This window comes from Heteronotia binoei, chromosome 21 (genome assembly GCF_032191835.1).
Source record: "Heteronotia binoei isolate CCM8104 ecotype False Entrance Well chromosome 21, APGP_CSIRO_Hbin_v1, whole genome shotgun sequence".
Taxonomy (NCBI): Eukaryota; Metazoa; Chordata; class Lepidosauria; order Squamata; family Gekkonidae; genus Heteronotia; species Heteronotia binoei.
In genome coordinates, this window is record NC_083243.1 from 163,611,648 (window position 1) to 163,637,187 (window position 25,540).

The 25,540-nt window shown below is 42.3% G+C and overlaps 1 protein-coding gene across 1 annotated transcript in view; it reads right to left on the minus strand.

The window, feature by feature from the left end:
• The window catches only part of TESMIN (testis expressed metallothionein like protein), a 50,165-nt gene that overhangs the window by 13,233 nt on the left and 11,392 nt on the right, over positions 1 to 25,540 (minus strand). The window contains exons 3-6 of the mRNA XM_060262097.1: positions 15,515 to 15,573; positions 12,711 to 12,872; positions 12,425 to 12,539; positions 1,180 to 1,256 (exon numbers count right to left, since the gene is read on the minus strand). Of these exons, the coding sequence (XP_060118080.1) occupies positions 1,180 to 1,256; positions 12,425 to 12,539; positions 12,711 to 12,872; positions 15,515 to 15,573 (413 nt within the window). The remainder of the gene's footprint in view (positions 1 to 1,179; positions 1,257 to 12,424; positions 12,540 to 12,710; positions 12,873 to 15,514; positions 15,574 to 25,540) is intronic.

Below are 25,540 nucleotides of genomic sequence, written 5' to 3' on the forward strand. Positions count from 1 at the left end.
CCACTCTGTGGATTCATTAATGGCCAGTCTTTTTGTTTAGTAACTTGTACTAAAACCCCCCGTTTTTTAGAATTGGTTTTCTGTTGTTGCTTTTTTGATATGGTAAGCTATGTTTGTGTCTGCACTGAGCAGAGAAAAGCAGATTAAAAGTGCTTAATAAATAAATAAAACCAGGAAAGACAATTAAATGGGAGAACAACATAGTAGCTGCTGGCTGCTGTCTACAGATACATGTTCTATCCACAGATCTGTAGCCTTAAAAAAAACCCCACACCTGAAGCACTAAAAGAGAAAGGCAAGGACTTTGGGGAAAATCCAAGAAAAACTTCTAGCAATTTTTCAATAAATATATAACTTTATATATTTTAAACAATATTATATGGAATGTTAGTATATTCTGTTTTAATAATTAAACAAAAACTTGCTATTTTAGCTGCCACAAGACTTCATACTATTAAGTCTTCAGTTCTCAGCATCTTTTGTTGATGTTGATTATTCTGATACAATCTTTTTGTTTTATTTTTTACCCGCTAAGGGATTATTATGTTAGTTTGCTACTTTCTGTAGCTGTAAATTCTCAGTTTGGTGTGGTGGTTAAGTGCACAGACTCTTATCTGGGAGAACTGGGTTTGATTCCCCACTCCTCTACTTGCAGCTGCTGGAATGGCCTTGAGTTAGCCATAGCTCTCGCAGTGCTTGTCCTTGAAAGGGCAGCTTCTGGGAAATCCCTCTCAGCCCCACCTACCTCACAAGGTGTTTGTTGTGGGGGAGGAAAATAAAGGAGATTGTGAACCACTCTGAGATTCAGAGTGGAGGGCAGAATATAAATCCAATGTCATTGTTGTCTTTACTGCAGCTTTTCCAATACACAAGTGCTGTAGCCTATAGGAAAAGTGGGTTTCTTGATCCGCTCTGTGTTTAAGGGAAGCATATCTGGAAAATGCAGTTGCCATCATGTTCTGCCATGAAACTTTCTTAAAACATACATCCATGCAGAGATGACACAGAAGTGTGAGATAAGGCACCTGAACAGACAATGGTTACCTAGTAAGAATATATAGCACATCTAGCATATATCTTGATAGAAATAGGAAGGGGCACATTTATGGTGGCTTTTAGTCTCTGGAGACTGATTATCCAATTAAATTTGTAAATAAATGGTGGAATAAACATCCTCACCTCTTGAGCACAGGTATTCAGTTTCCCTCCAACTGGTAAAAATTGTTCCAGTACAGATGTCACAGAATCAGTTGAATCTAATAAGAAAATACTTATTCATTGAAGTCAATGCAATAGAGATTTACACAAATACATATGTCTGTCTCTCTCTCTCTATATATAGGGCTTGCTTTGCAGAAAAAGCCCAGCAGGAACTCATTTGCATATTAGGCCACACACACTGATGCCAAGCCAGCTGGAACTGTGTTCCTGTGTGCTCCTGCTCAAAAAAGCCATATATATATATGTGTATATATGTGTAGGTGTGTATGTGTATACACACACACACACACACACACACACACACACACACACATATATATATATATATATATATATATATATATATATATATATATATATATATATATATGTAAAAACACCTAGCTCCTTCATTGGTTGGGATTGCGCTGCATCAAATTTTGGCCAGTCAAACCATCAAGACTCAAGAGTACTTGTGTGCCATTGATTGTTGTGCAGACCACAGGGGGAAGAGGAGAATGATGTAAGCTGCTTTGGTTCCCTGCTGTGGAGAAAGACTGTCCTTCCCCTAGGTGGAAGCTGCAGGGAAGGGGGAAGCAATGGAAAGCTGAAGTCAGAGGGGCAGATAAAGGCAAGGAGATAGGGTTGCCAACTGCAGGTTAGGAAATTCCTGGTGATTTAAGGGGTGGCGAGAAGAGGTACTGCAGATAACACTTGATGGGAGAGAGGATCCAACTAACCCTCCTACTGCATTCCTATGCCAAATAGCTGAGCTATGTTTAAAGAGAAACTACTTTCAATTCCAAAATAAGTTTTTATGGCAAATATCTGGGACAGCTATGGGCTGTAAATTTGCACCAGAGTTGGCAATTTTGTTTTTGAACAGTTTTGAAAACAAGTATAACCTGAATGATAATATTTATGCAAGCAACATCATTATGTATAAAAGATTTTTGGATGATATATTTGTAATCTGGAGAGGCTCAGAACAACTACTGGTTGAATTTCAACAATTCATCAATAGTGGACATGATAGTATTAAATTTGAGATGAATTGTGATAAAAATACCATTAATTTTCTGGATGTGGTAGTGAAGAGAGTGGGCAATGTGACTGAGACTGACACTTATAGAAAACCAACTGATGTTATTCCTTACTTGTCAGTGAGTTTCCACCCCCAACATTTAAAGAAGAATCTACCATACTCTCAAATGCTGAGACTGAGAAGGAATTGCAGCCAATACTCTGATTTTGTTAAACAGGCTTCTTTATTGATGAGACAGTTTAGGGAGAGAGATTACTCCTCCAGAATAGTTAAACAAGCTTATCACAAAGCAAAAAATACCTGCAGGTCATCCTTATTGGCCCCTAAAACTAGACAAAGTCAAACTGAGAAACTAATTATCCCCTTAACATTTGATGGCAGGTCAAGACAGGTAAAGGAAATTATTATGAAACGCGGGCATCTCCTCACCAAGGTTCCCAGATGCTGCCCTCCTCCCCTTTTTACATATAGGAGATCTAAGAACTTGAAGGATGTTTTAGTTAACAGCAGATTAAAATCCATTCAAACAAGACAGATGGGAGTGGATGGCAGGGTCAGACCAGTAGGTAGCTCTCCATGTGGGGGCTGCTCTGTTTGCAGTTTAATGCATTGCACTGATTTTTTTCTTGACTCTACCAAGTAGAAGAAGTATTTCATTAAGTCATTCCTTAATTGTAATTCCAAATCTGTTATTTATTGTATAATCTGCTGTGACTTAATGTACATTTGCTATACAACTAGGACTGTGAAAACCAGGACTGGTGAGCACAGAAGTAACATCCGTCTTCAAAGGAAGAATGCTCCCTTGGTAAAACACTGGACTTCATCAAATCACTCTGATAAGCACCTGCAGTTCTTTGTCTTGGAACAAATACATGCTCCAAAATTACAGCTTGCGCAACGTCTGAAGGCCAGAGAGACATTTTGGATTCGTACTCTAGGGATTTTAACACCTCATGGTTTGAATGAGGAAATTGATTGGTTTTGCCTTTGTTCTAATTACATCATGTGCTTTGATTGGGCCAGGATTGCATCATCTGATTCCTAGCATTTTTAAGCTAAGCACTAGTTTCAATGCAACACAACTCTTGGCACATAGGCTCTGACTTTACTTCATCAGTTCTGGACCACATGGTGAGACAACTGATTAAATTTGACATTTATGGTTTTATTCGGTATTATTTTTAGTGTGGTTTAACTTTTATATTTTGGTTAATATTTTGTTCTTAGGCATACAAAAGAACACTGAATGCTATAGGTATGCTCTTGATTAAGACATAAAGCTATAGAACAAGAGGCCTCAAGAATATCTCTAAGCCTTTGTCACTTCACTGAAAGTAATGAATTCTAAATATTATCCTTAAATAGCATGAAAAAATATTTTTACAAATTTATAATTTTTCTCTTTTATATTACAGAAATTTTCTTGTGGTCCAACATTGTTCTATTGTTTTATTCTGTTCTGTATTATGAGCCAATATGTGTACTTACCTTTCTGACCTCTGAAGAAGACCAATTTAGGTCAAAACACGTCAGGTCAAGTTGAGTGGGTTCCCATTGAGGTTTTATGATTTTACATAAGGTAGAGGCTTATGATGGGCTCTTAAATGGTTTTAGCTTTCAACAATAAATACATGTATGTTGATTTATGATTTCTTTACACTTTGTTTTGAATGTTCGGCCCTTTAATTGCATATTAACCTTTTAGGTTTCTTACTCCAGTTTTTGGGTTAAGTTTCTTTCCCTTCTTTGTTTTTCTTTGATTTAAGGGGTGGAGCCTGGGAACGGTGGGGTTTGAAGAGGGGTGGGACTTCATACAGGTATAATGCCATACACTCCACCCTCCAAACCAGCCATTTCCTCCTGGGGAACCACTGTTGCCAATCTTCAGGTGAGGGCTGGAGATCACTCAGAATTGCTTTCCAGATGGCAGAGATCAGCTCCCTTTGAGTGTGTGGGGGAGTGAATGCCTTCACTTGGCTGGGTGGGAAGACAGTAAGGGTGGGGAGCATTCACCCAGAGCCTTTCTAAGGCCCATTGTATTTTTCTTCACAATGTGCCTTATTCCTAGTATTTGTTTAAATATAATACAGATTTCCATTTTTGTTAAAGAAGGTGTTTGTTAAAGAAGGGAACAGTTTGTGAGTTCGACATCTATCTTTTAATTTATGTATCCAAATAAAACTGAATATTTATCATACATGGACAGAAAAGGCACAGATACTATGGGGAAAAAAACATCCATACAGGAAACTACTGAAGCTCAGTAGGAATAACAGGAGACTGGGGATCAAGCTTCTAAAGCTTTGGACAAATCAATTTTTCCTAGCTCTCTCAATACTTACATTTACACTTTCTCCTTTCATATTAACTTGATGAATGGTAGTTGGAAGGGTTTTTTTCTTAAGTTTGTGCAACTACCAGATGCATTATTCTGCAAGTTGTTCTCCCATCCCCAAAAGGGAAGAACTTGTTCCAGAAGTATGAAAGATCGAGATTTACTTTATTTTTTAAATGTTATATAGATGACACTTGTGTGCACAGCTACAATGACCACCATGTTTTAAAAAATCTAAAAGAAAAAGGGTTTGATAATGAAGACTATGGCTATGATAGGATGGGCAAACTTTCTGTCCAGGTGAATCCTAGAAAGGGAGTTGTATGTACCACATATGACAGTCCCACTGAAAAACAAATTCTTGTTTAAATATTATCAGTATACTAGATTTTTTTTTAGAAAAAACAATGAATTGAAATCTCTCTCCCCCTCATCTGATGCTTTTATAGTTTGAAAACAGTGACATAAGGTGGATAGTCTGAGTAACTGCAACATTCATTGCTTCCAATGCACAACCATTTCTTAATGTCACAAATACCCATTTGTTACCAAATGATTCAGCTCAGTCTAGATGAAAAATCCATATAAAAGAATATATATCACCTTCTGTGTATCTCTTGGTAGAAAGGGAAAGGAGGAGGATCATGGTTGTTTATTAACCCACATGCTCACACCATTTTGTGATCGTTTACATTTTAATCTAAAGGATAATATGACCTTTTTAACTATCCACACTGATCTGGATAGCCCAAGCTAGTGCAGTCTCATCAGATCTTGGAAGCCAGAGAGAGTGAGTGCAGTTAATATTTGGATGGAAGACCACCAAGGGAGTCTAGGCCTGAAACAGAGGTAGGCAATGGCAAACAACCTCTGAATGTCCCTTGCCTTGAAAAAAACAGGTTGCTTACCTGTAACTTATGATCTTCGAGTGGTCATCTGTGCAGTCACACACATGGGTTTTCCCGCTGGAACGAACCCGACCTCGGAGAATTCAAAGCTAGCCTTAGGCGTTATTTTTGGCGCGCACTTCCTCCCGCCCTGGGGAGCAGGCATCCACTGCGCATGCCTGGAGCGGGGGGAAGGCGCTCCACCCACCAGTTTCTTTCCAGCCGCTGTTAAGTGCAAGATAGTCTGAGAAATGTAGAATCGCATAAACAGCAGCGGGGACGGATGGGTGGGCGTGTGTGACTGCACAGATGACCACTCGAAGATCATAAGTTACAGGTAAGCAACCTGTTTATCTTCTTCGTGGTCTCTGTGCAGTCCCACACATGGGTGACTGATAAGCTAACCTGCACGGAGGTGGGTGCTGTTTCTGAAAGAGAAATTTCAGAAGTTAGGTTATACATAACAGATGGATAAAGGTACTTCCACTCACCATTGGAGGGCATGGCATCTCAGTTGAAAATGGAGCGGAGTACGGCTTGCCCGAAAGAAGAATCTCGCCTTGCATGAATGTCCATAGCATAATGCGTGGCGAAGGTGGACGATGAAGACCACACTGCTGCTGCACAGATGTCTTCAACGGGTATGCCCCTCGCAAAGGCGGAGGATGTGGCTAGTGCCCTAGTAGAATGTCCCCTTAGAGGTTCTGGAACTGGTTGTTTAGCTAACTTGTAACAAAGTGATATAGCCTCAACCAGCCACTTAGACAGTCTCTGTATAGAGAGTTTCTGTCCCTTCTTGTGGGTTCCGTAGGAGACGAACAATGCGGTATCTTTACGGAAAGCAGCAGTCCTGTCCAAATAGAAGGCAAGGGCTCGACGCACGTCGAGGTTATGGAGGGATTTCTGTCCCGAGTCCGAGGGGTGTTGGAAAAAGGATGGCAAAGTGGTTACACTTTGGAGGTGGAAGGGTGACACCACTTTAGGTAAGAAGTTTGGGTCCGGCCTTAGAACCACTCTGTCGTGATGAAAGACAGTGTAGGGTGGATCAGATCGAAAAGCGCAAATGTCACTGGCCCTTTTAGCTGAGGTGAGTGCAACTAGCAGGGCTGTTTTCCACGATAAAAGGTGCAGGGGGATAGACCCCATTGGTTCGAAGGGGGGCTTCATCAATTGACTAAGCACGACAGATAGACTCCATGTAGGGCAGAATTGCCTCGTCGGCGGTTTAAGGTGGAGAATGCCCTTCAAGAAGGATTTCGTAACAGGATGTGCGAATACTGTGCGGCCCTCTATGCTCTGGTGGAAGGCGGAGATGGCGGCCAGATGCACCTTAAGTGAGGAGTAAGTGAGGCCAGATTCCGAAAGAGAGACGGTGTAAGTAAGGATCTGCGAGATGGAGGAGGACGCAGGGTGGAAATTATTGCGCATGGCATATTGAGTAAAGCGTTTCCATTTGGCGGTGTAGGATTTCCTAGTAGAAGGCTTCCTGGCGTTTAGAAGGATGTGTCTGACATCGTCAGGAAAACCTAAAAACTGATCTTCCAAGCTGTTAATTTGAGGACTGAAGGATTGTGGTGTAGGACCCTGCCCTTCTGTTGTGACAGAAGATCCTGTACCTGCGGGAAGCAGTGATAAGTCCTGTTCGATAGGAGGAGTAGAGTGGTAAACCACACCTGGCGCGGCCACCAAGGAGTGATCAAGACACAGTTCGTGTGGTCCAGCTGCAATTTCTGAATTGTCCTTGTTATGAGCGGGATCGGTGGAAAAAGGAAATGAAGTGGGCCGTTCCACGTTTGTAGGAACGCATCCCCTGGTGACAGGAAGGATGGGGGGCCTCTCATGTAGAAAATGTCGCATTGAGCGTTGTCCGGGGACGCAAAGACATCTATGGTTGGGACACCAAACATAGTGAAGACAGGGAGGAGATACTTCCTGTTGATAGACCATTCGTGATCGTTCACTGTCATCCTGCTCAGAGTATCTGCTTGCGTATTCTGCACTCCTGGTAAGTGCACTGCAGTCAGATGGATTTTGTGGGCGATGCTCCAATGCCACAAGCGTAGTGCCATCTTGCAGAGACGGGAGGACGCGGTCCCTCCTTGCCGATTGATATAAAACACAGTCGCCACATTGTCCGATGCTATTTGTATGTGGCGACCGTGCAGAGATGGCAGGAAGGATTTCAGTGACCTGTGAACAGCAAGGAGCTCGAGACAGTTGATATGCAGGAGCTTTTCGTTCGCCGTCCACTGACCTTGGGCCATCAGAGAATCGAGGTGAGCTCCCCACCCCCACCTCGACGCATCTGTGGTGACAACAGTTGAGGGTGATTGTTTCAGGAATGGCATTCCTCGTAGAAGATTGTGCTGGCTTGTCCACCACTGTAGGGATGGCAGAATGTGGTTGGGAGCTGAAAGTAGCGTCCGTTGTGATTGCCTCTGTGGATGAAAGGTTTTGACGAACCACAGTTGAAGAGGTCGCATGTGGAGCCGAGCATATGAGAGAACAGCGGTTGTTGCTGCCATCAGACCCAACATGCGCTGAAACACGAGAGCTGTTTGTGTCGGATGGGAGATTATACTGTTGGCCAGGGTTTGGATAGTCGTGACCCTGTCCATGGGTAAGTATGCCATATGGTCTGTGGTGGATAGATATGCCCCGATGAATTGTATTGTCTGCGAGGGGGAGAGTTGAGACTTTCGGTGGTTGACCTGCAACCCTAGGGTAGCGAGGAGGTGAAGTGTTATTTGAATGTGCTCCTTGAGCTGCTCTTCCGAGGTTCCCACCATCAACCAATCGTCTATATAGGGGTAAAGGGCTATGCCCCGCTGACGGAGGAACGCTGCTACCACTGCCATACATTTTGTGAAGACCCTTGGTGCGGTTGATAGGCCGAAGGGGAGTGCCCTGAATTGGTAGTGGGCATCCCCTATGGCGAACCTCAGGAATCTTCTGTGGCAGCTGCTGATGGTAATATGGAAGTACGCGTCCTGCAGGTCTATCAGGGCCATCCACGCGTCCTTGGGAATGAGTGGCAGTGTGGACTGTAGGGTAATCATACGGAATTTTGTGGGACGTATGTATTTGTTTAGTCTGCGTAAGTCCAGGATTGGGCGCTGGCCCCCGTCTTTCTTTGGTACCAGAAAGTACCGGGAGTAAAACCCCGTGCGATGGTATTGGGGGGGGATTGGCTCTATGGCCTGTTTGGCCAGAAGGATGTTGATTTCGTCTTTTAGAGCCTGTGAGGGGGGGGGTTACAAGGAAATGCGAGTTCTTTGGTTGTGAGGTGAACTCTATGAAGTAACCCTTCTTTACAATTTGCAGAACCCAAGAGTCCGTTGTTATGGACTGCCAGTTCGATAGGAAGGGGAGGAGTCTGGGAGTGGGGGTGAAGTCAAAGAGACTGCTTGTTTGGAGGAGTGGTCTTTTTGGGAGCCTGCGGTCGTTGGCGTTGTTGAAAGGGTTGCTTTGCAGGGGGTGCCCTTCTTCTCCAATAATCAGATTGCTTTGGAGATCTGGTGCGCTTGTAAAAGGGGGTCCTCCAAGGTCTCTGCCTGTTACCTTGAGGTTGCTGTTGGGTTACCCCCAGTCGTTTCGCCCTTTTCCTACTGTCATCCACGGTGGTAAGGATGTCATCCGTGGTGGCATTAAACAGGCCCTGCCCATCAAATGGGAGATCTTCTATTTTATACTTAATGTCCTGTTGTAAGGAGGACGAGCGAAGCCAGGCGTGTCTCCTGAGAGCTATGGCGGTTGCCATTGATCTGGATGTGCATCCGACTGAGTGGCGAACAGTGTTAATCTGTTGCTTGCTAAGACGATTGAGCTCTCTTAGCAGTTTGGTGGCCTGTCGTTGTGATGTTTCAGGTAGCGATGGTACCAGAGTGGTGAGCTGTGCTGCAATGTTGTGTGCATATGCCGCAAAATGAGCCATGTAATTATTAATTTTTACTGATGCTGTGGAGATTGAATAAAGTTTTCTCCCCAGTGTATCTAGTTTACGCCCCTCTTTCTCCGGTGGTACAGGGTGGCGTGTTTGCTTAGTTTTTGACGACGAATGCACAATCATAGAGTTAGGCGCTGGATGGTTAAACAAAAATTTTGATTCCGGGGCGTGAATTTTGTACAGTGACTCGACACGTTTGGATGTTGGCGGTATAGAGGCTGGCTTATCCCAGGCCTCTTTGAGGGCCTCTAAGTGTACTGGAAGCATGGGCAATGATGAAGTAGCAGGTAGGTCTGCATTGATCAAATCGTGGACGACATCGGTAACCTTGGGAAGGTCGGTGGTTAACTTAATGTTCAAAGTTGTGGCCATGTCGGTTATGAGGTCCAAATAGGACTTGGCCCCTTCTGAGGGAGAGAGATCTGCAGGCTTGACTATGTCAGAGGCTGGGGAGGCCGGCTGAGATAAGGACTGTGAAGAGTCTGAAGCCTCAAGGTCTGACTCGTCTTCGTCCCGTGGATCCTCGGGATCCGGTGGTAAAGGCGGTTTAGTTTGCTTGGATGTTGACGGTGTAGGAGAGACTGGAACTCGATGGCGAGGCGATACCGCATGCTCGGAACGAGATGACAGGTGGCGTTGGTACCGTGCTGGACTTTGTTGTTGTTGGTACCGTGCTGGGCTTTGCTGTTGTTGGTACCGTGCTGGACTTTGCTGCTGTTGGTACCGTGCTTGACTTTGCTGTTGTTGGTACTGTGTTGGGCTGTGCTGTTGTTGGTACCCTGCTGAATCCTGTGGTTGGTACCGGCCCAATTCCTTCTGCTGCTGGTACCGTGCCGGGTCCTGTTGTTGGTACCTAGACGAGTCGTGTCGTTGATACCGGCCGTGGTACCCTTCTCGATGTCCCACATCCTGGTGCCGTGGGTCACGGTGTCTACAGGTGCGGTAGGATTCTATAGAAGGGGATCTTGACGGCGTATAGCGCGGATAGGAGCAGCGGGATGGAGAGCGTGATCTGCTATAGTACCGACTCCCCTCGTCTCTACTGAAGGATCGCTCACGGTATCGTGTGGTCTTCTCCCGGTATGGGGATGTCTGGTACCGGTGCTTCATTCTGGGGGACGCCAGATGTCTGTCCCTAGAGAGTGATCTTCCGTGACGTCTATCGGGTGCGTGGTCTCGATGGCGTGGAGAGTCGAAGCGAAGTGGAGACACCATAGCGTCCTTGTAGGTACGAGGGACAGTAACGTCCCGGAAGGAGTCAAGGTCGAGCTGTTTTTGCATTTGCTGTTGCTGTAGAAACTTTTGCTGCTGCAGTTGCTGTTGCTGAAGAAGCTGTGAAGATGGTTGTGTAGGTTCCTTCGCCAAGAGGTCCTCCGGCAGGAATTCCTGTATTGAAGGCGAACGAGAGCCAATTCGGATGACCTCGGATTCGATAGCATCTACCGGAGTCAGGACTGGAGGCGGTGTTGGAGCCGTGAGCACTCGGAGTGAAGAGACCGCTAAGGCGGCTTTCGCATCCGAAGCTGACTGGTGAGGCGAACAAGATTTCTCTTTTCCCGTCGAGTCACCATGTTGTTTCTTGGAATCATGGTGCTTCTTCGGGTGTTTTGAGGGCTTAAGCTTCCTGGGAGTCATAGCCACAGAAGCTGCCTGGACCGTACCGACCCTCTGTGGAGACTTCTGCGGATCAGAAGACTGAGACATAGCCGGGCGCAGAGATTGGGTCAGTAGGTGACTATTCAGTCTAGCTGCGCGGTTCTTTTTAGCTTGTTTGCCGAACTGGGCACAGTGAGCACAAGCGTCAATCCTGTGGGTGTCGCCCAGGCAAATTAAGCACAAAGCGTGGCCGTCTGAGGAGGGGATCTTAGTCCCACAGCGAATACACTTTTTAAAAGTGATTTTAGTTACTTTTCCTTCCATACGCCCGGGGGGAGGGGGGGGAAGGAGGAAAAGGGGAGAGATAAAGGAAACAGGAGGATATACAAAGAAATTTTTTTTTTTTTTTTTTTTGTTATACTATACCAGACAGAAGTAAACGTGGAGAAAAACGAAGAAAGACGTTAGCGGTAGCGGAAAAAAAACAGTTGAGGAGGCTAGTTGAGAGGAGACGCAACGAGGAAGGACTATCCCGGGCGGCGGTCGGAAAGAAACTGGTGGGTGGAGCGCCTTCCCCCCGCTCCAGGCATGCGCAGTGGATGCCTGCTCCCCAGGGCGGGAGGAAGTGCGCGCCAAAAATAACGCCTAAGGCTAGCTTTGAATTCTCCGAGGTCGGGTTCGTTCCAGCGGGAAAACCCATGTGTGGGACTGCACAGAGACCACGAAGAAGATCTGTATGGTGTCACCGTGTTGGCTGAGACTTGACGGGGTGGGGAGTGGGAGACTATCCATCTCCTTCTGTGCTACCACATACTCTTATGCACTTTCAGATTTATTTTTTTTAGAAAGAGCAATAGAGCTATCCTTTCCCTCTCTCTCAGCATATTTCTTCATCTATGTATCTTTTAATGCTGTACATACCATCTCTATTTGTTTATTATAAATCCAAACCATATTTTTTATCAAAGGTGTTCAAGGTATTTTATGATAATAGAAAACCAGTGATAAAATATCTTAACCATACAAATATAGGGATGCAAGGATATTTATATAATACAGGTAGGATGTAAAGGGAAGCAAGACTTCCATTTATTCAATTTCCTTCTTCTCTTGGGATCTTTCTTTCCAAAAAGATAACCATCCCATTCTAGACTGACCTACTTAAGGTAAAGTCATATCCCAGTTGTGAGCCCCAATTCATGAGCTGCACAAATTATTTAGAATTGGTCCCAAATCCTTCCATCTCTGAAATTCTATTGTGCATTTGCAACATATAAATCTGTCTACCTAACTGTATGGGCTAATCTGTCTTTACCTAACATCTACATACAGAAACTTAAGCATGCAGCTATATGATAAATACTCGAGATGATATCTGACAAATTGTTTATATTTTTCAAAAATGTTGATACCTGATGGAAGATATTTATGCTGATCTTGATACTGGGGGACCAAATTAACAGTTTTCATTGTGTCAGTATTGTTTACACAGAGTATATGAGTACCACCCTTCAGCTGAAAGATAACCTGAAATGCATAATCATTGTTATCTCACAGTAATACTCATTCTTAAGATAGCAAAATCATTTATGCAAAGGCGTTGTCTTTGGAATAGTTACTTAAAGTTAGCTTGTTAATTTCAAAAGGTGATAATGAATATATTTGCATTTTAGAAAGAAAGATGTAGTGATTATTTACCACTTGAGGACTGGAATAATTTTTCTGTGAACAGCTGGGTTCCTCCACTGCATTTTGTGAAGCAGGCAAGCTGTGTCTGTGTTCTCCATCATTTGTACTTTGACACACTACTTCTTCAGGATTATTAGAAATAATGCTGACAACTGCTTCTCTCACCTCTGCCTAGATTATATGAATTTCATAATTTAAAAGCACGTTATATTTTTTTTTAAAAAACCCAACATTTCATAAATAAGAAATTTGACAGCAACCCTTATACTCAAGTGATAGACAGAACTGATAATTCAAATTGTTGTTGTTGCAACTAAAATTTATTTCATGATTATGTCTAAACAGTAAGAAATAAAATATGGCAAACAATCTGAAACATATAGATATATAGCTATAGATATATGCTGTTGGATTATTTAAAACCATAATGCCTTGAAGCAGTTAATTGGAAATGCCAAATTTAAATTAATTAAATAAATAATATGAATCACTAATGGCTTTCAGCTATATTAATCCTAAAAATTCAATAACCATCAAGTATTTTTTTTTCTAAGGACTGGCATACATTCACAAGAATCTAAGAGTCCTGCTAGTTATAACCCAGGGGCCATCTAGTCTAGCATCCTGTTTTCAGTAGTGGCTAGTCCCATGCCTCCAGGAAGCTACAAAGCAAGCCTATGAAAGCAACGCCTTTCCCTGTTTTGTATGTGTCTGCCCCTAGAGGTTCTACTTAACTATCATGGCTAATAGTAGCCATAGGTAGCTATGTCTCTACAAATGTGTCAAATCGTCTTAAGCTACCTAAGCCAATGGCCATCACCACATCTTGTCACAGCGGATTCTGTTAATTTACTATGCATTGTGTAAATTCTGCATTTTCTTTGCCCTGAATCTATTGCTAATCAATTCTCCCTCTGAGGGGGAGGCTATCTCTCTCAGTGGATGATTCCCATCCATCCTTCAGGAAGGCAAAAAATACTTTTCCCCACTTCCTGTCGGTGCCTTTGGAATGACCCTCTCCTCAGTTCTTTTCCTGCCTCTACAGGAAGAGCAGCTTAGATCTTTATCTAACTCTTAAACTCCAAATTTTTCTTACATATTTTCCCTTGGCATACTTGGACTATGGGCAAGTGAGAAGATAGATCTCTTGTGATATGAAAATTCAAAGAAACGTTAGGCAAAAATGTTGGATCAGTCCTGAGCATTACCCTATCTATGTGAAAGATGCAAAGGTTTGATTTTCCAGATAAGGCAGTGATCTCTGAGACTCTGTGAGCCGAGGTTACAACAATTAAGAGGAGAGAGTCTTCATACATACCCAACTACAGACCAACTTCCCTGAAAGGCTCAAAGGGAAACTTTGCGAGGGCATACAACACCATGTGTAACCTCCAAATAGGACAGCAATGTACTGGAGGAGGAGCCTAAAAACGTTCCTGGCACTGCAATTATTTTCCTAGTACCACAGTTATTTTCTAGTGCTGCAATTATTTTGCTCCTTAATTGATGTAAGCCTGGAAGATCTGACACTGAAACTATTTTGCCCATTTAAATTGATGTAAGCCTTGGGTTAAGAAGAAGACTGTGGACTATTGTTGCTTGCTGTGGACTGATATCCTCACCTTGACTGTTGGAATGTACCATAGAAACACTGAGACCCTGTCACTGTGGAGGACTGTTTAAATTCAACTGTATGACGAGGTGATTTATATGTACAAGATAGTTTGTTATTCACAATATCAGACCTTAAATAAGAGGACTTTGAATAAGAGTGTATTGCAGGGAATGTTTATAGCTATTGTGGGCTTTTCATGGTCGTGGCTTCTCTTGTATGTTTTATACCATTTTCGCACACAGCTTACCTCGCAGTCACAATCCTGTTCCCTCCGCAGCGTCTGTCGGATTTCCCACCATCTGTGCTGGAGTTACAGGAAGTGCCGCGGCTTTTGCGTAGCAAATGTAAACTGGGTTTTAGTAGTTTACGTTTGCTACGCAAAAGCTGTGGCACTTCCTGTAACTTCGGCACAGATGGTGGGAAATCCGACCAGATGCTGCGGAGGGAACAGGATTGTGACTGCGAGGTAAGCTGTGTGCGAAAACGGTCTTAGTTTTTTGTTACAGGAGCTGTATGTGGCTCTTTCACATATTGTGCAACTCCTGAAGGTTGAGGAGGAACTTACTCTCAAGTAAGTGTACATAGCATCAGGACCTCAGTCAACTTCTGATTGCAAAGTTCCCCCTTAGTTTCATAGCTCTTGTAGGAACTGTATTTACTAACCTTGATGACAAAGCAAAGAGAGATGCATAATGATGCAAATGGTATTCAGTGATTTATATGGTACATGTGTGTTTCCTTCTCCCATTGGTGCAACCCCCCCCCAAACCCTAACCTTTCCCTGTGCTAGTCTTACAGGGACTGTTATTCCCAGCTTGGTTACGTTGTAAAGTGAATACATACGTATTTTATCTTTCTGTGTAAAGGAAGTATTAAGAGTTTTAACAAGAACATGTGTGTAATACTTGTTCATGTCTTGCGACTCTCAAAGATCTGACATTTATTCTATGTGGCTCTTACGTTAAGTAGGTTTGGCCCACCCCTGCTGTATATTCTTATATTTTTATTTTAAAATGCCTGTATCCTGGTTTTCTCATAGCAACTTAAAAACCACATGCAAATTATAAAATAATTAAGCAACATAAACCCACCAACATAAGGAACACCATTACACAAACTTCATCATCAACAATTTTTTTCTGAGACACAAAAATATGAATTTTCAATAAAATAGCAAAAATACAAAATGCATACTCACAAGTTCATCACAGAAAGCAGCAGTATCTTGAGGCACAGTGCTGATACCGTTACAAGATTCTACAATACAAAACAAAATTGAATTAAAGATATTCAGACAATATTATATCTGTCCTTTGCTTATGTTAAATTAATTGAGCCCAGAAAGAAATTAGCTAACCGAAAATGCACTCTTCATTAGACACTGAATATATTGTACCAGACTTATTCAGAATATTGGAGAGGGAGAAGAAACTGTCACTGCTATTTGAGCCCAGCTCTTTTTACTGAAATCTAAACTCTCCTGTCAAAAGCATTTCACTGGGGAAATTTTTCTATAGTAAACTTTAATCTTACCATGACAGATTCTAAACAAGAACATTTTTTAAAATATAAATTTTAAAGGAATACAAGCACAAATATAAAATGCTAGCTGATGGAGAAACATCCATTTTATTTTGCAGAAATAAAACCAAAAATAATTTCATTTTTTACAATGGTCCGAAAAACTCAAGTTCAAAAAGGGAATGTTCAAATAGAGCATTATGGATCTGAGCGAGTTCTTGCTGCATGCAACTAATGGTATTACATATGAATATAGAGTCTCGTCTGCATCAAAGTACCACTTCTACCCAGTGAAATGAAAGCCAGGTTGAGCTCATACAATGTTACTTGGCTGACTCAGAACAATGCTTCCTAAATTCCCACCCACTCATACTGCTCCTATACCTACATTACATTGATGACATTTTTATTATCTCGACACATGGTAAAGAAGCCCTGGACATATTGTAGCAGGCATTCAATGACTTTTGCCTCACTATCAACCTGACAATGAATCAATCTATGCAAGAAATAAATCTTCTAGACAGTACTGTAAAAATACACAATGGACACATAGACACCACCTTATACCTTAAAGGAAACTTACTGACCAACAAACAAGACCAGCTCGCCCATTAGGCAATTTAGGCATTTGCCTAGGGCGCTGCGAGGGGGTGCCAAATTGGGCTCCCCCCCCCACATACTCCAGACAAATGCCTAATTCTCTGCCCCCTCGGCATGTTCAGAGGAGCGACGCCAGTCTCCCCTTACCTGCTTTGATACAGGCATTTCACTAAAGTGGTCTCTTAAGAGAGCGCACAACGTGATGAGGCTTCACTCCCCACTCCCTTCAAAGCGAAGGGGAAGCGAAGCCTTGCTGCATTGTGTACTCTCTTAAGAGAACGCTTTAGTGAGATGCCCACTTTGAAGCGGCTGGGTAAGGGGAAAGCTAGCATCACTCCTCTGAGCGCACCAGGGTGGGTGGGGCTGGAGTGTGGTGCCACGTTGCGGCACTGCAAATCTGACAAGGGAGGGGAGGGGGTGCCACCAAACATAGCTACATGCCTGCAGCTACCATCCTAAACATACCAAACAATCCATTGTATACAGCCAGGCTCTACGCTACAGTTGCATCTGCTCCAATCCTGCAGAGATTCCCACCTGAAGGATCTACCTTTTAGGAACTGAAGTATCCACCTGATGATGTCAGGAAACTGGTTAACAAAGCCAGAATGGTACTCAGAGAAAACCTGTTACAAGACATGTCTAAAAAAGACAATAATAGAACACCACTAATGGTCTCATATAGTTCTCAACTCAAAACAGTTCAATGTATCATCAACAACTTATAATCTCTATTGAACAATGTCAGCTCTTTTTCACAAGTACTGGGGGCAAACTTTTTCTTGCACACAGACAATTCAGTCTCAAACAACCCAATCTCAAACAACTCCTCACTCACAATAATGCAACATCTAATTTGAACATTGACACTGGTACCAGCTTGCAATATATTCAGATGCCAACTATGCTGCCACATACACCCAGACAACACAATCACTGGACCCAACAACATCAACTACACCATCTCAGGCTTATTCATGTGCTCATCCTCTAACATTGTATATGCTATTAAATGCCAACAATACCCTGTAGTTCTCTACATAGGGCAAACTAGACAAACACTACGCAAAAAAAAAAAAAATGGACACAAATCTGACATGAGGAATCACATAACTGAAAAACCTGTAGAACACTTTAACCACCCAGAGCATCCAATGTGTGACCTCAAAGTAGCTGTTTTATTGCAAAGGAACTTCAGGAACAGAATGGAAAGGCAAATTGCTGAATTCCAAGTTATTACAGCACTCAGAACAAACCCCCCCCCCCCAGGTCTTAACAGGGATATTGGTTTCTTATTACATATGCTAAACACATTTTCACCAAGAAGGCCTATACATCCCCTGTATTTTTATGCATCTCTCTCTCTCCCTCTCCCCCCCCCATCTCCCTTTTGAATAATGTAATGGAATACTGTTTGTAATGCAAAGCAATATATAGGAATAGATTTTTTTTTTCTGACACAGCAACTCTAATAAGCAAAGACAGAACAATATTTTATTTATTTGTTTGTTTGATTTTATGAATTGCCTCATTCCAGCTAGTGCCGGGCTTTAGGCAGTGTACATGGTAAAAACATATACAATAATCAATGAAACCAATTAACTAAAAATGGATTACAAGCCCAATGATGTCTGTTATAAAGTGCTACCAAATTTCTGCTTACTGGATGCTGCATCGGGGCAGAGGGCTCCCCTTGAGGGGGAAAGGAGTGGGGTGCCAGCCCAGCAACCATCACTGTCCTCAAACAAAAGCCTGGTGGAACATCTCTGCTTTACAGGCCCTACAAAATTGTAAAAGATCCTGCAGGGCCCTGGTGTCTTCCAGCAGAGCATTCCACCAAGTCTGGGCCAGGACTGAAAATGTCCTGGCCCTCTTTGAGGACAGCAGAATCTTTTTAGGGCCAGGGATCACCAGCAGATTTCAACCTGTGGAGCTTAATGCTCTTCCAGGGACATAGTGGAGGAGGCAATTCCATAGATCAAGGGTGGTCAACGGTAGCTCTCCAGATGTTTTTTGCTTACAACTCCCATCATCCCCAGCCATTGGCCATGCTGGCTGGGGCTGATGGGAGTTGTAGGCAAAAAACATCTGGAGAGCTACCGTTGGCCACCCCTGCCATAGATGCTTTGGTCCCAGACCGCTCAAGCCCTTTAAGGTCATAACCAAAACGTTGAATCTGACTCGGTACTTAACTGGAAGCCAGTGTAGCTGTTGTAGCATTGGTAGAATATGTGCTGTCTGTAGAATATGTGCTCTCTGATGTAGCATTGGTAGAATATGTGGCGTTCTCATTAGGACTCATACCACTGCATTCTGGACCTATTGGAGTTTCTGGGTCAAAGTCAAGGGTAGGCCAGAGTACAGCAAGTTACAGTAGTCTAGCCTGGAGGTGACCATCGCATGGAGTAAGTCTCACATGGATTGTGACTAAGTCCGAATGAGACAGCAGGGGAGTCAGTTGTCTGGCTTGGCATAGATGAAATAATGCCACTTTAGCAATATGTGCAACTTGGGCCTCTATTGAAAGAGAGGCATCCAGGGTCACTCCCAAGCTCTTGACAGCTGGCACTAGCGTTAATAGTGCCCCGTCAATAGCTGGTAATCTGCACTCCAACTCCAGCCCCGGTCCCCCTAGCCAAAGAATCTCTGTCTTTGAGGGGTTCAGTTTCAATCTGCTCTTCTTTAGCCAGCCCACCATGGTCTCCAAAACTTTGGACACAATGAGGCTGAGGCCAGCCAGTCACCCAACAGCAGATATAGCTGAGTGTCATCTGCATATTGATGACACCTTAGCCCAAAACTCCGTACCAGCTGGGCAAGGGAGCACATATAGAAGTTAAACAATGAACCAATAGGGTTCATCAGTCTTCATGGGCAAGCAAAAATCAGCTCACTGCCTAGACAGGAAGGAGCAGGAACATCCAGCCAGGTCTTCAAAACCAAGTGGTCTGACCATGGGACCTTTTCCTTTGAGGTCAGATCCACATTCAACCCCATTCCAAAGATCAAATCCAATGTGTGGCCTGCTTGATGAGTGGGGCCTGAGACAATCTGATTGAGTCCTAGTGCCACCATGGAAGACACTAGTTCTGAAGTCAGGACAGAGGTGGATAGAGGACACTGAAGTCCCCCAAGACCAATAGCTGGGGATACTCCAGTGCCCACCTGGTCATCACCTCCAGCAGGCCTAGAAGGCCATCTGCTGGTACGCTAGGCAATCAGTATATTAGACAGAAGGCCAGACTCACCTGTGACTCCCACACCAGACCAACACATTCAATTCCAGTGATCTCTGAGATGGAGAGTGGTTCAAAAGAGAAAGCCTCCTGGATGACCAAGGCCATCTCCCTGCCCCCATGTTCAGGACTGATGCAGGACCAAAAAGCCTGGCAGGGCAAGTTCTTTCAGGGTGACTGTTTTGCCCTCCTGAACTCAGGTCTCAGTCATGCAAACCAGGTCCATTGACTGAGCTGCAAGATAATTTTGCAGTGTCCTGGTCTTGTTATTAATGGACCTGGCATATATAAATTGGTACAGTATTTAGAACAACATATAGTGATTATAATGTAATGCAATGAAACTTGAAATATACCGCATCCCACCCCCAACTAAAAGAAAAAATGCTGTTTGTTATCTTCATGCTTAAGGGGAGATGAAAAGGGCATCGTACCCTTTTTGGGTTAGGTCATAGAGCAGACAGTGGCGTTTCAGCTACAGGGATTCCTGGATGACACTTCCACACTGGATCCATTCCAGTCCGGCTTTTGGCCAGGTCACAGGATGGAGATGGTTCTGGTCACCCTCATAGATGACCCCATGCAGCACCTGGATCAACTACTAGATCTGTCAGCCGCATTTGATATGGTTGACCATCAGCTACTGTCTATCCGCCTCACCGACAAGGGAATCCAGGGGTCAGCCTTGCAATGGATGGCCTCTTTTCTTCAAGGTCAGGGAGAAAGGGTGGTGATTGGGGAAGAATAATCCCAAAGTCACCCACTTACACGTGGTGTGCCACAGGGTACGGTTCTGTCCCCAATGTTATTTAACATCTACATGTGCCCCTTGCCCAGATTGTCAGGAGGTATGGGCTGGGATGTCACCAATATGCAGATGATACCCAGCTCTATCTATTGATGGATGGCCAGTCCGACTGTACCTCGGATAATCTAGACCTGGCTCTTGAAGCTGTAGCGTCTTGGCTCAGGCTGAGTCACCTGAAGCTGAATCCGATGAAGACTGAGGTTCTCTATCTGAGCCAGGGTGGCCCAGGAAGGGAGATTCCTTTACCAACTCTTGACAGGGTGCCACTAATACCGACCCCTAAGGTCAAGAGTCTGGGCGTGCTCCTGGAGCCCTCCTTGGTAATGGAGGCCCAGGTAGCAGCCACTACTAAATCTGCCTTTTCCCATCTTCAGCAGGTATGGCAGCTGGCCCCTTTTCTGGAGCATGATGATTTAGCAATGGTGATCCACACTATGGTGACCTCAAGAACAGATCAATGTAATGCTTTCTACAAGGGGCTACCCTTGACCCTGATGCAGAAACTTCAGCTGGTGCAGAACACTGTAGTGCGGTTGTTAATGGGGCTCCCTCGATGGGAGCACATTCAACCAGTGCTGAAAGAGCTGCACTGGCTACCTATTGTGTTCCAAGTCCACTTCAAGATGTTGGTATTGACCTTTAAAACCCTATATGGTCAAGAGCCTGTCTATCTGCGGGACTGCCTTTTTCCACATGTTCCCCAGAGAGCACTGCGTTCAGGGACACAAAACTTACTATCTATCCCCGCACCAAAGGAGGTCAGACTGTGTTCCACACAGGCTCGAGCTTTCTCAGTGGCAGCACCAGAAATTTGGAATGCCCTCCCGGAGGCCATAAGGGCCCTGCAGGATCTTTTTCAATTCCGCAGGGTCTGCAAAATTGAATTATTTTGGCAAGCCTTTAACATCTAAACCAGGAGAGGACTGCCACCCTACACTGCTGAGGAATTACAATCATTATAGGATCACTGCCAGAAGAGAGAAGATCCTGCCTATACGGAGGTTGAGCAGCACCTTAAAATGTATTTTAAATTATTTTATCATTTTAAATTACAATCGTAAATGTTTTGAACTGATTGTCAGCTGCCCTGAGTCCGCTTGCAGAGAGGGCGGGATATAAGATTAAAGTAAATAAATAAATAAATTGTAAAGGAATCTCAGTTAATCTCCCACAATTAAAAAAGATTCTGGCAGAACGTATTTGAAGAAATCAAGATATCGTGGGTGTCTCAATAGGTTCTAAACCCCATAAAATAGTGCTCTTTGCTGCTGATGTTGTATTATATACTACTTCCCCAATAAAGTCATTACAGGCTATCAATCAGATCTTAAAACAATTTAGTCTTGTGTCTGGGTTAAAAATCAACCTGGATTTTTTTTTGCATCTTATTAATCTGTCAGTTGATACCAAAGCAAAACTAAGGAATCTAGTCCCTTATTCATGGGTGGATGTGGTCATATTTAGGGATAAATATCCCAAAATAAATTAAGGCTTTAATGAAATTCAACTATGATGAGTTGCTAAAGGAAGTTCAAGCATTATTAGTTAAATGGAACAGAATCAACCTTTCTTGGCATGAAAGAATCATGAGTATCAAATGTGTTATTTTTATATTTTTTCCAGGCTATTCCAATAGAAATATCAGAATAAACTTTTAATAAATGGCAACAAATCTTAAATCGATTTAAATCTTAAATCGATTGAGTTGCTAAAGGAAGTTCAAGCATTATTAGTTAAATGGAACAGAATCAACCTTTCTTGGCATGAAAGAATCATGAGTATCAAATGTGTTATTTTTATATTTTTTCCAGGCTATTCCAATAGAAATATCAGAATAAACTTTTAATAAATGGCAACAAATCTTAAATCGATTTATTTGGAATAATGGTAGGCCTAGGATAAATTTTCAACAATGTGTAGATCCATCAAGAAGGGGAGGTTTCAAATGCCCAATCTAAGAATCTACTACTATGCAGCTAATCTTGCCCAAATAGTTAATATGATTAGGACAAATCCAGTAGAAGCTTGGATCAGTATCAAACAAGAGTTTGATAGTATGAATGGTTTTCTTCCAGCTCATTTAATCTGAAGAAGTGTGCTGAAGAGTATGTTTTCCCCTTCTCTTTGAGAGGAACTTTTTAGTCTAAACATCAGAAGAGATCACATTCTATACCAGCAAATCCCTTCCTGGAAAATTCATTAAGAATATGGGATAAGCGAAGGAAATGGATTGTGCTGGATATTTCCTTAGTAGATAGCTTTTTCAACTAAGATTGCTTTCCACAATTCATTAAGGCTAACTCCAGCAATCCGTGGAAGATTAAGGGGTTGGATAGAATTGGGGAGTGGATACAAGGAAATAATATTATTACTAAGGAATAAGCAAAAGATAATTTAGGAGCTAATATCAATTGGTATCAATACCTTCAAGTTCAGAATATGGTCCACTCTCTTCAGAGGAAAGAAACTATTAGACATGAATTGATGCCATTTGAGGTCCTTCTTAAAGAGGAGGGCAATGGCAAGAAGGGTTTGCTTTCTAAAATATATACCGGTAATTATTTAATTGGCTCTCTTCACTCAAATCTACCCTCTTATATTAAATGCTGGAATTTAATGCTATCTCAAAGGCTAGATGAAAGAGATTGGAAAATGATCTGGAACTTCCCTTCCATTAAGGCTAAAAGCATTGGTATCCAATTTTTAAAAATGTATGCACTTTGGTATTTAAACCCTGTCACGATGAGTAAAATCTCTAGGGTCTCAAGTCCAGATTGCTGGAGGAATTGTAAAACTAAAGGCTCCCCATATCATATGTGGTGGGAATGTCCAACAGTGTCAAATTTTTGGAATAAAGTGATAGAGCAAATAAAACTTATATTCCATCTAACCACTCTAGTAGATTTTATACTTATTTTATTTGATATCTGGCTTGATAAATTGGTGAGAAAAGATCAGAAATCTTCAATCTTGACAATGTTGGCGATAGCTCGCATGACGATTGCTAAAATTGGAAAGCCCCACATACCCCCACGATTGAAATGTGGTATAAGTTATGGGATCAGTATGTAATGGGAAAGACAATGGATAACCCTTTCTTCAAAAATGATACTGATTTGGCTATAGATTATGATTTGCTTTGGGCCCCGGTTTTGGAATTCTTTTGGAATATTTCCTTTTTGCCTAATAGAATGAATTGTTAGGCTATTTCTCAATTCTTAATACCTAGCATATTATGTATTGTTTTTGTAAATTAATTGTTATATGTATCCAATTATCTAAATTGGATTTTTTTATGTTAGATTTATATTTTTATTATTTATTTTCCCTGTGCTCCCTTTGTATTGAATTAGATTTAATAAAATAAAATTTTAGAACCCTCGGGGCTCCTGGCTGGTCCAGGTGGCTGTGGTTCAGTGTCTGGGAGCAGGGGTAGGACTCTCCAGGACCATACATATGGTTTTGTGACCTTATAGTTATATGGAAAAAATTGTATAAAGCTTTTAAATGGAGAAAAAAATTAAGAAAACTTGGGAAAATGGTAACAGAAACAAGGGCAGTAAAAAAAAGAATATGGTTTTGCAGATGATATAGAAATAATAACTGAGAAGATGTCATCTGTTCCATGACAAATAAAAGCTATTTCAACAGAGTTGAAACAAGAAAATAAAAATGTTCTAACTCAATGCAATAAACAGATAAAGGGGGGGGGAGCATTATTGATTATATATTGACTAATGATGATAACAACTAGTGTTAGCCTTCTCTGTAGGTGATCTTATGGGGAGTGATCATCTTCCCTTACTGTTGAAAATTCAATCTCCCTAACTCATCCCATTATCCTTTAATACAGGAAGATGTTAAAGTAAAAGTGAAACCCTGGACAGCAGACGTAGAAAGAGAGGTGAGAGTTACTAAGTTTTCAGATCAGTGCCTAAATATGGCTAAACAAATAAGGGATGAATCTTCAGTGGTGCAAAATTTGATATCATTAAAGTGTCTTTTGAAAAATTAAAACCTATTTTTTAAAACAAGCTTATTCAAAGAATCAGAGCCCCATGAAAATCAATGGTTTGACAATTCCAGTTCTCTAAGAAGGCTGGTAAGACAAACACACAGAAGATTCCGTAAATATAACCTCAAATGGGATCTATTATAGTTATTGGGACTGGAAAAGGACCTAAAAAACCTGATGAACCAAAAGAAAAAAAGAAGATACAAAGATGGGTTGGAAACTGTTGTAGAAGTATCATTATCAGCCAATTCAAATGTCTTTTGGAAACTGATAACAGAGGCTACAGGGTCAAGAGAAAAGCTTATGTGTCACATTGCTCCTTCCATGTGGGAACAATGTTTTTGTCCGTTATTTTTTGACCCCACCATTGTTAATTCAAAGGTACAAAATATACTGGTGGCCCAGAGTGGTCTCCAGTTACTACTAGATTAATATCAAGTTTAATTGAAGGATTAAAACTTCATAAGGCCTCTGGTCAAAACTTATGCCCAGCTGAACTTTTTAAGGCCAATCCAGTGTGGATTTTTGCTCCTATTTTGTGAAGAATAGGAAGCTTGGGAATTATGCCCAATTCTTGGAGGACTATTATTGTTCCAATATACAAGCAAGGAAGCTTTTCAGAACCACAAAATCATTGACCTATAAACCTATTAACCGTACTGTTATCCATAACCTGACAAACACCAAGAGGTTTGCAGGATTTGACTTGCCATGTAAAGTATGGAAGATGGCTAATAGACTATGAACAAGCTTTGGCAGCTGTGCAGACCTGCTATTTAAAAGGGGCAAAATACCAGGACCCAAATGCAATTGTAGTGCAGTTGCCAAACTATTTTCTATCTCTCACAGGAATGTGAGTGCCATGTTTTCTAGGAAGATGTGACAGAGTTCTTTGAACTCTTCCCAGCTGTGATTGAGTGGATTGAAAATTTAGATATTAGTATTTACAGGGATTGCCCATTTGGTCTGCATATTTGTTGCATCAACTTGTTACATATTTTATATCAGATGCTTTCCGTGTGTAATTCTGCCATACAATAA